This window comes from Giraffa tippelskirchi, chromosome 7 (genome assembly GCF_054371585.1).
Source record: "Giraffa tippelskirchi isolate mGirTip1 chromosome 7, T2T-mGirTip1v1.2.pri, whole genome shotgun sequence".
NCBI classification, from domain to species: domain Eukaryota; kingdom Metazoa; phylum Chordata; class Mammalia; order Artiodactyla; family Giraffidae; genus Giraffa; species Giraffa tippelskirchi.
In genome coordinates this window covers 58511661-58527429 of record NC_137281.1, presented here as the reverse complement: position 1 = coordinate 58527429, position 15769 = coordinate 58511661, and the positions used below count along the sequence as shown (strand labels likewise).

At 39.8% G+C, this 15769-nt stretch overlaps 1 protein-coding gene across 11 annotated transcripts in view; it reads right to left on the bottom strand.

The window, feature by feature from the left end:
• The window catches only part of RFWD3 (ring finger and WD repeat domain 3), a 40670-nt gene extending 30948 nt beyond the window's left edge, over positions 1 to 9722 (bottom strand). For 8 of the 11 annotated variants that reach the window (XM_081508698.1, XM_081508703.1, XM_081508699.1 and 5 more), the window contains exons 1-2: positions 9601 to 9722; positions 4713 to 5292 (exon numbers count right to left, since the gene is read on the bottom strand). In XM_081508698.1, the coding sequence (XP_081364824.1) occupies positions 4713 to 5290 (578 nt within the window). In that variant the 5' untranslated portion in view covers positions 5291 to 5292; positions 9601 to 9722. Of the gene's footprint in view, positions 1 to 2320; positions 2483 to 4712; positions 5293 to 9600 lie in introns of those variants that run through there. The other 3 variants (XM_081508700.1, XM_081508704.1, XM_081508705.1) reach the window with 3 other exon arrangements.
• Between the last annotated feature and the right edge of the window lie 6047 nt (positions 9723 to 15769).

Here is a 15769-nt window from a genome sequence, read left to right as displayed (position 1 = left end):
GCCATTAAATGTTGAAGTAGGAACAGAGATTCAGGCAGATGCTGACTGGACTACATATGCCCTTTCCATTCAATTATTCAATTAGCTCTCACTGAAGCTTGACCTTTCTGCTAAAAGCTAATCTTACTTTACTGGTACTTCTTTTGTCAATATCTTTTAAAGACATGACTCATTAATACATTAAAAGAAAGAGAGAAAACTAACTTAGCAATTTGTCTGCTGATATTAGGGGGCTGAAGAGAGTGGCAAGACAAAAAAACTGCCCTATTGATCAAATACAGCATCACGAATTCTGCTGCTGCAGCTACTCAGACCAAGGTCTTTGGGGGTATTACATCTGGCTACAGTCATTATTGTTTCAACTCTTATTTTAAGCTATTTTTCAAGTTAAAAATGCTAAAAAAAAAAGAAAAAGTTAAAAGTTCTCTCTTTTGCCCACTCAAACTTTTTGTTGAGCTCTCAAGTGATTTTTTTTCCATTTAGTACATGTGTCAACTCTAGTATTTCTACTTTGTACATTTTCAAAACTTCAGTCTCTTTATTAAAATTGCCTATCTGGTGACACAGTGTTTTATCCTTTGCTTTAGTTTTTTGAATATTTAAATAATCTAGTAAGTTCAACATTTTGGTTTCTTCATAAACAGTTTTTTTTTCCTGTGTGATTATACTTTCTTTACACATCTTATTTTTTCTCGAAAATTGGACGTCTCATAAAACATAATGTGATAACTCTGGAAATGAGAATTTACCATTCCCAGGGTTTGTTGCTGTTATTTCTTATAGTTGCTACTGTTTGTTTAGTGACTTTCTGAAGTAATTCTTTAAAGTTTGCATTCTTTGCTATGTGCGCTATTTGGTTAGCTTTGTGCTCAGTTCATGACTAGACAGAGATTTCCTTAAACACCTGGAATCAGTAAGCCTCCCAGTCTTCGCTGAGATATCTGACATGTATGTTGGGGCACATCACCAATAATCAGCCAGGCAGGTGACAACTCTACCTTAGACTTCATTTCTTGCTAATGCAGAGACTCAAGGTCAGCCAGAGATGAGAGCTAACTGCCTTAGTGCCTTCTTTGGCCTTTCCTGAGTGTGGGTACAGCTGCAAACGGCCCTTGACATGTATGTGGCCTTCTAGATTCCCAGGAAATATGTCAGAACTTTAAAAAACCCCGTATGAAGATCACGTTCCCCAGCTTTTCCTTTTAGGCTTTTTGGTTAGTCTAATCTTTGCCCCAGTGACCATCCACTGCCTCAGGCAGATCCTGGGGAATAGGCTTTAAGCTTTTAGGACTAAGACAAGGCAGGAATAACCTTTCAAGTGGCATCTTCCAGGAAATCACTAAACAGGTGAAAAAAAGAATTCTTTGGGATTGAGGTTTCAAAGTACCTCCAACTCCATTCTACTCTCTCTAGTTGCTTCTAGGCTACTGGCCTTTCACTGTGATTACAGGCAGTTTTCAAGACTACTATGGAGCTGAAGAGGAGGATGGGAATAGGGAATGCCACAAAGCTCACAGTTCTTACTGAGACTCAGCTGGCTTTCTTTGAGACTCACTCACTGAACGGCTACAAGGATTGGATAATTTCCAGAATACTGAAAAAGTTGATTTTGATAAATGTTGCCAGTTGTTTCATTGATTCGATACAGAAGATTTTTCTGAGGTCCTTATTCTGCCATTTGCACTGATGTCACTCAGGTTTGTTTTTTTAAGAAAATGCTAAGCAAGTTTACAAATTTATTTCTAAGAACTGTGCATGAACAGCAGCTATAGCTACTCATGAGAATAAGCACATAAGAGCAGCACTGCCTAAGGACATTTGAACTAAATGAAATACATAATAAAGTTAACCTATTACCTGCATAGGGCTTCCTTCATAGCTCAGTCGATAAAGAATCTGCCTGCTGCAATGCAGGAGACCCAGGTTCAATTCCTGGGTCGGGAAGATCCCCTGGAGAAGGAAATGGCAACCTACTCTAGCATTCTTGCTTGGAGAATCCCACAGGCAGAAGAGCCTGGCAGGCTACAGGCCATGGGGTCATAAGAGTCAGACATGACTTAGCGACTAAACCACCACCATTACATGCATATCAATAGCATTCTGCATAGAAACCAGTAAAAAATTAAGTGATTAACTTTAAAAAAAAAAATCACTCATTCATATTGCTTTTATTAGCAAACAGGCATTTCTAAGGTCAGGAGGGGACTATGAAGAGCAACTGGGAGACAGTGCTTAGGAGTACAGTCTTGAAATCCTCTTTTCCTGCACTCATCATCTCTGGATTAAATAACAGTAGAATAAATTCTTGCCCCTTGCTTACCCTCTGTAGTCCTAGATTCCATAAGCTCCATGAAAACAGGTACCCTGATCTGTCCTGTTTAGATGTATGTATCTCCAAGGCAAAAGCTCAGTCTCTCACATAGTGGAGTGTTACAAATATTTGACGAATGAATGATGACGCGGACAGTCAGAATCAAGCAGCCTCAAACAAAGAAATAGGAAAGGAGTTTGTGACCTTGATTGAGAAGTAGTTGGGAAAAAATATCCCACTAGGTAGGTTTCCCCAATGTGGTGGAGCCTGAGGCAAAAGCGTCTCACCTTGGCCCAGGCTCTCAACACCTGGCACAGGGGTAGTGTGTCAGGTGAGTAAATGCCACCAAACACCATAATGAGAAATTCACTTTGAGATATTCAGAAGGTATAAGCAAATCAGTCCTGGGAAAGCTCAGACTTCTGTGTGAATTTAGTGTGGAATTAATTTACAACACAATATTTAATGGCAAAAAATTTTAATGTCTCATTTATCAGGCTCCAGAATCCTTGCTCTCTGCACAGTGCTTTGCCTTGAAGGTTTATTCTCTTTGTGGAGACAGACAAACTGACATCATTTAACATCTAAATTCTGTAGCTCAATCCCTGAGCACAGATTCTACATACATCAAGAAATTTTCTGATTATAGAGTTTGGCTTCTGTGTGCCAGTATCCTCTAGGAGAACCATGCTGACAATGCCAGAGGATCGGTCTCTGTGCTGTTTCTAATTTTCTCTGTAAATCGGCATCTGGTTTATAAGTGTCACTCTCCTGTAAACTCATTACACTAATGTCCCCAACCAAGTGCAATCCCCTCACCCACTCACCCAATGTACGAACAACCAAGCCTGAGGACAATTTAAGAGTCCTCTTCACAGTTCCGGAGGACACCACTCTCAACTCTCAGCCCCCTTATTATTTCAACAGGGTCCCAAAATTGCACTACAAGGTACCTTCGTCTGTGACACAAATATATGAAATACTACTTTGCTTTGAAAATCAGCATAAATGGCACCTTAAAATAACAGAGTAGCATGCATTTGCAACTCCTGTCAACACAGAACTAGGCTCTTCTCACCCTTGATGGATCACATCCAGCATTGACCAGGCATCAGAGACTGAAGCCATAGTAACAGCAGCCCTGATACACTAATCAGCAGGATCCATTGAACAGCATGCTGAAATCCAGAATCAGAAGGCACAATTCCAATTCCAGAGTTATCTCAGTCAAATCATAAATCACCCCATCATGTTCCTCATTTGTAAAACACAGATAACAGATGGCTCAGCTACCACTTTTTAGTGCCATCTCATTCCTTTCAATATTTATTTTTTATTATTTATTCGTTTGGCTGCACCGGGTCTTAGTTGTGGCATGCAAACTATCAGCTGCCACATGTGGGATGAAGTTCTCTAACCAGGGATTGATCCCAGGCCCCCTGTACTGGGAGTGCAGAGTCTTAGGCATGGGACCACCATGGAAGCCCCTCGTTATTTTCATAGTGTTAGAAAAATGGATCTGATTGAAGCTTCCTCTATTTGCTTTTGTAGACAACAGTCAGATCCAGGTTCCAACATCAGCTCTAACCTCCTCTGTAGTGTCACTCTGAGACCCTGAATAAATCATTCTCTCAGGGTCCAAGTTTCCTTCACATTTAAAATGAAAAGGTTGAATTCAATCTCTTTCAACATTATGAAGACATTTAGAAAGCCAACTGTGGAACCAAGTATTTCAAATAAAGCAGGAGAAGTTAAAAAACAGATTAAAATATAGACAACTGTTATTCTTCATAATAACTGTCAAGACTTGACAGCTAACCCCTTCAAGAGGCAAGTTCAAACCAAAACCTATGGAAGAAAATTATTTTTAACTCTACAACACAGCATCAGGTGAGGAGGGCTAGAATGTTTCCCACTTAGTCAGATAAGTACTATATTAATTCACACTCTACTTTTCACAAGGGTTCTCTAAATCCAGCCTGCCCATCTTACAAAATCCACTGTACCACTAAGTGGAGTGCCAATGAACAATGAATCTCGGGCAAGTGGAGTGGACTTGCAAGTTAAATATATATATATGTACATAAACGTATATATATATATATATATTTGATGTACAAGAGACAAATGATTGAAAGAAAAGTCAGCCTCTACAGAAACCAGCCTCTACCAACAAGTTTTTAAAACATATCTGTGTACCTTATCCTCTCCACTACTTTGTGAAGTAAATAAACCAAGTAATTTTATTCTCATCTGATTTATGAGGTACTGGGGGTTCAGAAAGGTTACCCGACTTGCCAAGTCACAATGCCAATTTCTGGCAGCACTGGGGCTATCATCAGGGCCTAAGGTTCATAATTCCCAATCAGGTACTAATCCCACTATTTACACATCTATTTACCTGGCACTGTTTGTCCTCCGGGACCCTCCTGCTCTTGCCCTCTGTGAAGCAGAACTCCTCCTACTCCTCCTCACTCTCATGGGCCCCACACTGCGGTGTGAAGTTGGTCGCAGGAATTCCAGCATGCCATGAAGTCTCTCCAGCCCACTGATGAAGCTGTTCATTGAATCCAATGAAGGCACTTGGGGAGCGTGGTTAGCACCAGATCTCGGCCTAAACTCCTCTAAAACTCCTGGATTAAGGCTCCCCAGAGTCTCTGTTTCTGAGAGCTCCATTTCCTCTGTCAGATCAACAGTTATCTGTGGAATAGGCAGAAGCAGGGGCACTCTCTCTGGGCTGTTGATCACCTCCTCAGGAATGGGTTGGAGCAGGGGTGGTCCTCCTTGGATGCTGACCACCTCAGCAAGTACAGGACGCAACACAGGTGGTCCCTCCTGGCTGCTGACCTCCTCAGTACGAGGAGGCTGGAGCAGGGGTGGTTCCCCTTGGCTGCTGACCACCTCAGCAGGAGCAGGCTGTCCTGCAGCACCATGATCTAATTGCACTTGAAGATCATATTCCATTGCTTCATGAGCCATCACTGAGGAAGCAATATTTGTAAAAAGTATTAGTAAACTGTATCAGCTACGTGGCATGTTTTATCTAATTGTCTATCATTTAATATTTCTGTTTAAGATCATTCTTGACAAAACTGAGAAACTTAAAAAGATGACTTGAGCTTTTTTCCTATAAGGACTTGTAACCAGTTATCCTGCTTGCCCTTCGAAAACATAAAGTCATGTGATCATAGCACTAGCCTTTAAAAGAATCTATAAGATAAGAGAATTGAACTATTGAAAATAATCCCCCAGACTTCTTGCAGTTCTGTCATGACCTGTATACAGACATTTACTACAACAAATGCATACAATGCTATATTTAATTTTAGTAGGCAATATTCATCTTTCATGGCACTAAAGTGCAAAGAATAAACACAGAGAACATTTCCACAAAATAATTAATAATTCAAAATAGAAATTTACCTATTTCCTCCAAAAAGGCTGAGCAACCTTTATTTACTTCAACTTTTTCATTACTTTTGTTTTCTGTCTCTAAGTCCATTTGTTAGTCCATTTAACAAATATTTATTAAGCACTGGTTATGTTCCTTTCATTATTTGTTTCCTGTCTCTACTCCACTACATTAGTATATTTTTCAAGAAATATTTAAGCATCTGCCATATAGTCAGACACTCCACAGAGGCAAACACAGATAAGTGGATAAGACCCAGTGTAATACAATTTACATTCCAGCAAATGAGAGAATCAACAAATCAATGTGAAAATTATATATTGTGCCATTTGGTTTTGGGAGTGGGGGGCAAGACACAACACTGAGAGGCGGCCTCTTAAAAGTGAAAATTAAACCAAGACAAGAAGGATTAAAAGAAGTTGGCCATATAAAGAGCCAGAAAGAGTTTCAGAAGAAAATCAATATAAGGTGTCTGCTAAGTATGGGTTTAGTGCATCAGAGAAACTAGGAAGCCCAGCATAACAAGCACAATAAGAAAAAGTAGACAGTATGAGGTTTAATATGAGGAGTGAAGTTGATGATACATGACACTTTCACTAGAAGGCCTTGGTAAGGAGTTTCTTCTGGGTTAGGAATGGACTGTCGGGGAGGAAAAGTGCAGGCAAGGTGACCACTTTATAGGCTATTATGGGAATGTAAACTAGTGGTCACAGAGGCAAGAATAGTAGCAGTGGAGATGGACGAGTAGACAGCTTTAAGAATCCTCAGTATAGTCACGCCACTTAAAATCTTGGGATAGATTAACTACTTAAGGAGGAATTGAGATAGAAAAAAAGCAGGCCAAGGACTAATACCAGAGACATTAACATTAAAAGGATAACAGTTATAGGAAGAGAACCCAGAAACCAAGACCATGAAGTAGGAGAAAACCTGGGAGAGTGTGGTGTCTTGGAAGAATGATGCAAGGAGGGGATAGTCAGGTGTGTCAAGTGCTACTGAGGGGAAGAATGGCCACTAGAGTTAGCAATGTAGAGGTGACAGATAATCTAGAAAAGAGTTGTTTCCCCAAAGTGATGAGCAGAGGCCAGACTGGAGTGGTCAGCATAAATGCAGAGAAGTCCAATAAACACAGCGGATGAAGTATGTTTTTCTTTATTAGTCATTCCTGAAAATCCATGAACGTCACTGACCCCCATCCCCTCGCAAGAAATAGCATTAAAAAAAGAATAAATCACAAGCACAAAGCAAAGAGAGTATGAGACAGCACGCCAATTTCCACTGAGGGAACTGTAGAAACCACATATCACAGAAGATAGCATTGAAAGATGGAGATGGAAAGGAGGCTCAGCTGAAAGCCTGTGGAAGTAATCTGTTCCTCCAGGAAACAATAAAAAAACACCTCCCCCTATGCTGCAGAAAACTGGAGTTTTGAACCACACACACTTAAGACCAGCAGTGAAAACAAGGAGTTAAGTGAAATTCTACAAACTTTCACAAGTGTGAAACACTTCCAACCCTTCTCCCCAGCTGCACAAATCCAGAACGCAATATTCTGGTTTTTACACATTCTCTATGCCTCAAGGCAGGAGATTAGAGGACTCTTCTCTAGAGAAAACCAGCTGAAGAGTAAAGATCTATAAATACTAACAGTTGTAAATCTCAAGAAAATGGCTGGGTCTCTGTCCTTATATCTAATAGTAAAAGTCCCTTGGTTGGTAAGGTTCAGTCATTCATACAGAACTTCCAATCTTTTCCGGGGGAAGTGAAAGTCATTCAGTTGGGTCCAACTCTTTGAGACCCCATGACTATAGAGTCCATGGAATTTTCTAGGCCAGAATACTGAGTGGGTAACCTTTCCCTTGTCCAGGGGATCTTCCCAACCCAGGGATCGAACCCAGGTCTCCCACATTACAGGGGGATTCTTTACCAGCTGAGCCACAAGGAAGCCCTTGTGTCCCTATATCTAATGGTAAACTAAAAGTCCCTTGGTTGGTAAGGTTCAGTCATTCATACACAGCTTCCAATCAGTTTTCTGGGGCGGGGCGGGGGGGGGTCTCTCTGCAAAGCAAATAAACAGCCAAAGAACAACTGACATTCAAGAAAAGCCTCCAACATGAGAGGAGACCAAAGCAGACAAAGAGAAGAAACTTGGAAAAAAGAAATGCGATGCAAGAAACGGTAATAAATAAGTAAATAAAATAAATCCAAACTTTAAAAAAAAGCCAAGGGGAAAAAAATAAGATAAAATCAGAACGCAAGAAATTTTACAATCAAAATAAAAGCTTTAATAGAAGGATTGTAAGATAAACCTGAAGAACTCTCAGAAAACAAAAGAGAGCAAAAAAATAATAATATTAAAAGGTTAAGTTAGAATACTTGACTAACTGAAGTACAAGAATGAGAACTCAAAATGGAGAAAAAAGTGAAGCAAAACCTCTGGTCAAGATGGAACCATAAACTCTCTTCCAACTAAGAATCCCAACTCAGTAAATTTCCTCAAAAATTATACTGAAAAGAAAAAAGCAGACTACAGATGAAACTCCATTATTAATTCCATCTTTAGGGCACTTAAAAATATGCAAAACCACACTACTATATGGATTTATAAATATAAGGTAGTATAAAACAAGCCCAGGCATGAAAAATACCCAATTCAGGAGAGGGAGGGTGCTGGGGTACACATGAGGCTTTGACTATAGAATTTATTTATTTAAGAAAAATAAAGAAAAAAAAGAAAAGTCAAGATTTGTTAGATGGGGTGGTGAATGCTCAAATCTTTTAAAAATTATTCTGTGCACTTTTCAGTATGGTTAATATTAAAAAGTGAAATTTCTTCCCATGATATGCCAGTTCTGATTAGAGAACAAAAGTTCTGATGAGATGTGAAAGGCCCAGAGCCAAATCCCAGCCTCATTCATCAGTGTATCCTACACAACAAGAAGTACACAGTAGATGCTAAATACTTACTGAATTACCCACCATACATACACCTAAAAATGCATCAACTTCTAAGAACATATCAGCACCCAATATTGACAGACAGAAGAGATAGAAAACAACGTCATGCTGGAAGAAAGTTCTCTACACGGCGCCGTCCTGGAGCAAAGCTTCCCCATCAATGTGGGCCAACTCAGAACCCGCCAAGCCTGGGGTTGAGCAGGGGGGCGTCGGCGGGTCCCCCCCATGCCGTGAGCAGCCCGGTCCTAGACATCCCGTGGTGTTCCCAAGCTTTCTTACTCAAATTTCAACCAATGGTCCACGCTAGGCGCGATGAAGACTCCCAATTAAAAAGAAGACGAGGAGTCGGAGAATCGGGCCGACCTGGGTTCGAATCCTTGCTCGGTCACGTTCTACCTGAGGACCTTACTTAGGACGGTTGCCCAGCTTCCCTGTTCGACTTATTCGTCTTTAAAATGTGGGGATAATACAAGTATTTACGTCACAGTGTTGCTATGAGGTAAAGCTGGATAGAACGGTAGGTCTTTCGTTCAACTTGAAAGTGAGGCAAGTAGCGGGCATTCCGTGGGACAGCACATGACGAGTTCGAGGCTCCACTCCCTGGAGAGCGACCAGGGACCTCTGACTCCGGGCCAGCGACCTCTTGACCTCAGCCCCGCGGCGAGCTTCCAGGAATCTGGAGTTCCTTCCTTCCCCGCCCCCACTCGCACCTCGGGGGCCGCCCCAGCAGCCCCGAAAGAACGGGAATTTAGGTGCCTCGGCCCCGGCCATTGGAGCCGCCCGGAGCGGCCTAATCTCTTCAGACCACCGAGTTCAAGCCCGCCCCCAACCCAACTCGGGCCCTGTGTCAAGGGATCCAGAGGAAGTCGTCCCGGACCCAGACGCCCAAGGTCTAGGGAGAGGCAAGCGCCCACCTCACCTGAAGCCAGAGCACACGGTCAGACTCGCCAGGTCGCCTGAGGCGCAGCACCCCACTAAGAAAAACCTGCCGGACTGGATACTAGAGCCACTTCCGAGCACCTCAAGCTGCCCGCCTGAGGTGCTGGCTCGGCCTGCTCCTATTGGGCAGCAGTTCTAGCCGGTAGCCAATACCCTCTCTTCTTCTTTCTTTGGTCGCCGCTCACTGAAACAGCGGCGCTCTCATTGGCTGACCCTTCGTAAACGGGGTAGGCAGGACCACGTGCAAGGAAGCCTCGTACAATTGGTAGAAATCAACGTCTATCAACACGCGCCCAGCCCCCAAAGAGAAAAACGGAAGAATGAGGTTTACCGCTCTTTATTTGAACGTTGTGGCGGGAGAAAGTCGTAAGGGAAAGATTTCTTAGTCCATTTTGAAAAGATGAAAATATTAAAACTGTGCTCATGCTGTTTCTCCTAAAGTCTTTGGTGAAGAAGATGCCTGTCACCAAAGCCAACCTTAGCATTTGTACTTTTTTTTCATCTTTCTGCCTTTAAGGGAGCTTCTACTGAGCAAGGTTAATATAAGGAGAAAGGAATTTTATTTTGTAAACAAATACAAATATTATGGAGTAGAAAGAAAAACATTTTGAATGATTCTCACTGTTGTATAAGTAATGGCAGAAGAGCCTCCAGGGAGCAGAACCTCAGACTCTTCATGTGCAGATTAGACAATACAAAGAAGCAAAAAAGAAAAATTGTCTCCAGAGAAGTCATTGTTAACTCCATTTAAAATCTTCATCCATCTAAATATGGATATTTAAATATAGATGGAATTGTTTTAATCTTTAATATGTCTTGAATTGCTTTCCTTGTCAATGAATACGTAGGCACATCATCAAATAATGAATGATTCTTTAAAAAATTTTTACATTAAAAGTTAATAGGTAATACTCACATAGCAAAAAAAAATTTGGAAAACAGAAAGGACAAAATTTGGAAAACAGAAAGGACAAAATTTGGACAACTATGAAAAATATACAGAATGTTTCTGAACAGTTCTGAGAGTATATTCATTTAGGATCCACCTAATGGTCATGTTTACTAATCAGGAGAATAAGAGAATAAACACAGAAGCCAGAAATTTATAGTCTTGTCTCCATCCTCCAAAAGTTTCCTATAATTAGAGGACAAATGTGTTGGTTGTGTTCCATTTTAGGGGAGAAATTCTTGTTTACAATTTAGTGGGTTATTACTTACAACACCAACCCCCCTGTTGCACTATGCAACACTTCACAGAAGAGTTTAGATGTATGTCTTTTTTTTCCCTTCACCAAAAGATATAACTAATGGGTGCCCTGAAACTACATGATGGTAATTACTGTTAGGGATCTGAATGAATAAATAAAATGAAAAATTTGGAAGAATTCTCAAGGTTAAAATATGCCAAAGAAACTTAACTCTTGTGGTAAGCCTTCTCCCCAGGCTCTGGGGAAAGCCATTAGTTTTCCTGTAGCATTAGGAGTACCATCATTCATTCATTTTCTAGTCCATTCAGTCAACAAATACTTAAACCACTACTGGAATCCCAGCTCTGGTCTATATGGTATATTATATATATGCTTAGTCATTCAGTTGTATCCAACTCTTTGTGACCCCATGGACTGTAGCCTGCCAGGCTTCTCTGTTCATGGAATTCTCCAGGCAAGAATACTGGAGTGGGTAGCCATTCCTTTCTCCAGGGAATCTTCCCCATCCAGGGATCAAACTCGGGTCTCCTGCATTGCAGGCAGATTCGTTACCACTGAGCCATCAGGGAAGTGGGATATGGTATAGAAAACAGAGACAACTCTTGACCCAGTGGAACTTACATTCTACTAAGTGGGGATAGATCATAGACCAATAAACAAGAATAAAGTAGGTAATTTCATATGGTAAACATAATAAAAGTTGTAAACAGAGGGACATGAGTTGAAAGTGCTTAGGAAAATCCTCTTTTCAATTGAAGGTTAAAGAAAGGACTCTCTGAAGTGCTGATATTACAGCTGAGATCTGAAGACCTCAGAAAACGTTTGAGAAAGGTGCATAGTCCATAAATGACTATAATAAAAACAGAGTAAGGTAAGTGCTGTGATAGCCGAGTGTGACTGGATAGGACTTCAGTACACCTGGGTCCTGCCTCTCCTCCCCGATCATTGCTACTATTTTACGTGAGGTGCTGCCCATTTTTGGACCTCATTTTTTGCATGGCAAAATGAAGTAGCTGGACTAAAATGAAAAGTTGTCCCTGTTTGAAGTGCAGCAAATCTAGAAAACAACAAAATGTTGCAGAAGTTCAAAGCAGGTTGAGGGGAAGAAAATCTCCTCTACCAGATATTAACAACCAGAACAATGGTGGTCTGAAATTCCTCTGCATCAGCCTTTTGGAATGCTATGGGAATTGAAGTGTGCACAGGTTGCTATTAATACGTACTAGGAATTTATTCTCCATGTCACCACTATTCTACTAATACAGCATGAGATCCCAGGAAGTAGCCTTGATTGGATGCAGGCTTCATGGGGCTTGATGCTTAAACAATGTGGAGGAACCTCTTAAAGACTAAAAAATTAAGGACTTCCCTGGTGGTCCAGCGGTTAAGAATCTGCCTGGATTTGATCCCCATATACTTTGGAGCAACTAAACCTGTATACCACAAGTGAGCCCAAGCTCTAGAGCCCGCAAGCCACAACTGAGCCTGTGTGCCTAGAACCCATGCTCCGCAGCGAGAAGCCACCACAATGAGAAGCCTGCACACAGCAACGAAGACCCAACACAGTCAAAAATAAATAAATAAATATTTTTTAAAAGACTACAAAATTTTAAATGTAAAATTAGTTCCAACAAAGGCCAACTATCTTCCGTTAGGCAAATCCTTTAACAGACAATAAATAAAAGCTCTGGATAAAATATTTTTAAAAACAGCTACCTGGAGGCACTGGAAAGCAGCTAAAGGCAGGCAGAAACTAGAAGGAGGAGATCTATAATTGGAAGAAAGAGACAGCAGTAGGGGAATCTCCTGCTTTTTCACAGCTTTTATCCCTAGGGTAAGACCCCATCAGCCCATTTGCAGTGGCTAAAACTTGGAGAGAAGCTCTCAGTCTAATTTGGTTGACAATCAGAGGACAAAGTTTGGAGCCACCATAGTAGTTACAAAGTGAGAGGGAAAATTCAGGAAGGGAGAAAGCCAGAGAAGAAAAGCCTCAATTCTGTATATAATCTTTGCCCAAATCTCTCTCTAACCTCTGAGTTAGGCATGTGTGGAGCAGACTTAAAGCAGCCAACTAAGCCTAAAAGACTGCACAGAGATTTCATATGTAAGCAAGTAAAGAGGAGATACAGTTTGGAATTTAAGTCCAGCCAAATTAATTGCCTGTGAAAAAATACTCTCTGAAGAACTATGACACAGTCCATACTCTCTGTAACTATCAGGAAAAGTATCCAAGAAAAATTCTGAATTACTGGAGGTATGAAGATACTTGAAACATAATCCATAATCAAGAGAAAAGTCAATCAGTGGATACTAACCCCAAAATGACCTAAATGTTGGCTTTAGCAGACAAGGGTTTTGAAGCAGCTATTGTAACCATTGTCAAGGATGTAAAAGAACACATGTTTATAATGAAGGAACATGAAAGAAATCTCAGCAGAGAAATAGAAATAACAAAAATAGGACCAAATGGAAATCCCAGAACTTAAAAATACAGTATCTCAATTTAAAAACTGACTGGATGAGCTTAACGGAAAGTTGGAGACAAAGAAGAAAGAGTCGATAAACCTGAAGCTACAGTAACAGAAGTTATTCAGTCTGAAGAACAGAGACGAAAAAGTAAAAGAACAGACCTTCAGAGATCTGTGCGACAATATCTAGAAGTCTAATATGTATGTAATTGGAATCAAAGAAGAGAGAGAATAGGGAAGAAAAAATATTTGAAGACATAATAATCCACATCTTGCCCTCAATATAAAATTAGCTCAAAATAAGTCATAAACTTAAGTATAAATTCTAAAACTATAAAATGTACAGAAGAAAGCAGTAGAAAATCTTCACGACCTTGGATTAGGCAAAGATTTATTAGATAACTCCTAAGCATGACTCATGAAAACAAAAACTGACAAGTTGGACTTCAAAATTAAAAACATATGCTCTTCAAAGGATGCTGTTAAGGTGAACTGAATCCTGGTAGAAAATACTTGCGAGACTTCCCTGGTGGCCAGTGGTTAACACTCTGTTCTTCCACTGCAGGAGGCACAGTTTCTACCCCGAGATCCTGCATGCCTTGTGGCATGATCCACCCCCCGCCCCCCAAAAAAGATGAAAATATTTGCAAATCATTTAGCTGATAAAAGGCTTGTATCCAGAATACTGTATATAGAGAACTCTCAAAACATGATAATTGGTAAAACAAAACAACCTGTGAGCAAAAGATTTGAACAGACATATCACCAAAGAAGATACATATTGATGGCAGCTTAAATGAAAGAATGATCAATAAATGAAAGGATGATCAACATCATTAGTCATTAGGGAAATGCAAACTAAAAGCTCAATGACATAGCACTCATTATATACCTATTAGGATCACCAAAATTAAAAAGGCTGACTGTACCAAATGTTGACAAGGATATAGAGGAGCTCTATACACTACTCGTGGAGTGGAAAACAGCTCTACCATTCTGGAAAACAGTTGCACAGTTTCTTAAAAGGTTAAATGTACACCTACCATATGATCTAACTGTTCGTTTTTAGATATTTATCCAAGAGAAATAAAAGTATATACCACCTGAAACTATCACAACATTGTTAGTCATCTATACTCCAATATAAAATAAAAAGTTAAAAAAAAATTTAAATAACATATATTCAAACAGACTTGTACATAAAAATCCATAGCATCTTTATCTGTAATAGCCAAAAATTATAAACAACTCAAATGTTCATCAGCAGGTCAAAGGATAAATAAATGGTTACACTCATACATTGCCATAGTTTTCAACTATTTTTCAGCTAGAAAAAAGGAATAAATTAAGGATACATGTGATTACATGGATGAATCTCAAAATATACTGAAAGAAGGCAAACTTATCATATATCATATGATTACATTTATATAAAACTTTAAAATACAAACTAACCAGTAGTGATAGAAAGCAGGTCAGTGGTTGCCTAGGGAAATGGGGGTGGTGGGGTGGTGGGAGGGAGTGACTATAAAGGATTAAGAAGAAGCTTTGGGAATTGATGCACATGTTCATTATCTTGATTGTGGTGGTGCATATATATGTCAAAACATCAAATCACTCATTAAACATGTGTAGTCCACTGTGGGACAATTATACCTCAAAAATGCCATTTAAATCAGAATTGCGGGGCAGGAGTGAAGAGGGGGTTTGACTGTATGCACATTATAGGACTTTTGGGCATGTCGGTAATGTTTGTCATCTTGATGGGGTCTTGATCAGTCATGTGTATGAATTTATTAAACTCATCAAATGGTATATTTAGGATTTGTGCATTTCACAACATGGAAACATTATTTTCCCCCATCAAACAAACAAACACCGCCACCGTGTAAACAAATATTGAACTGCAGTTAATAATATGAATGCTGAAATGTTTAGTGACGAATTGTGTTGATGTTTGAAATTTTCTTCTAAATGCATAAAAAATAAAGATGGATCAAGAATGGCTGAATTGATAAGTATGTGATAAAATATGGTGAATTGTTAGGTGTAGAATCTAGGTGGTGACTATTCAGATGTTCAGAGCATAACTCTACTGACATTTCTGAGTATTTGGAAAATTTTTATATTTATAAATGTTGAGGAAAAAATTAGGTATAGGGCTTTGGAAGATGTCTTGTGCGAGTCAGGTGTCCCTGAAGATTAAGCTTTATTACTAATACTTTCACAGTGAATCTGCCTCTGCGTGTGGGTCTGCCAGAGCATGTATAACCTATAAGGGAGAATTTATGCTGTAGCCCCTATGGCTACAGAGAACAAAAGATTTCAAAGATTAAAATAGTAGTACCCTATGATTAGCTCGAGAAAAGCTTCATTTTCCGTGTTCAACCTGTCTATTGATTCTTCTCTCTTTTTTAATTTAAAAATATTCTAGGTTTAAAAACATCAAGAATAAATAAAAGATAAAAAGGAA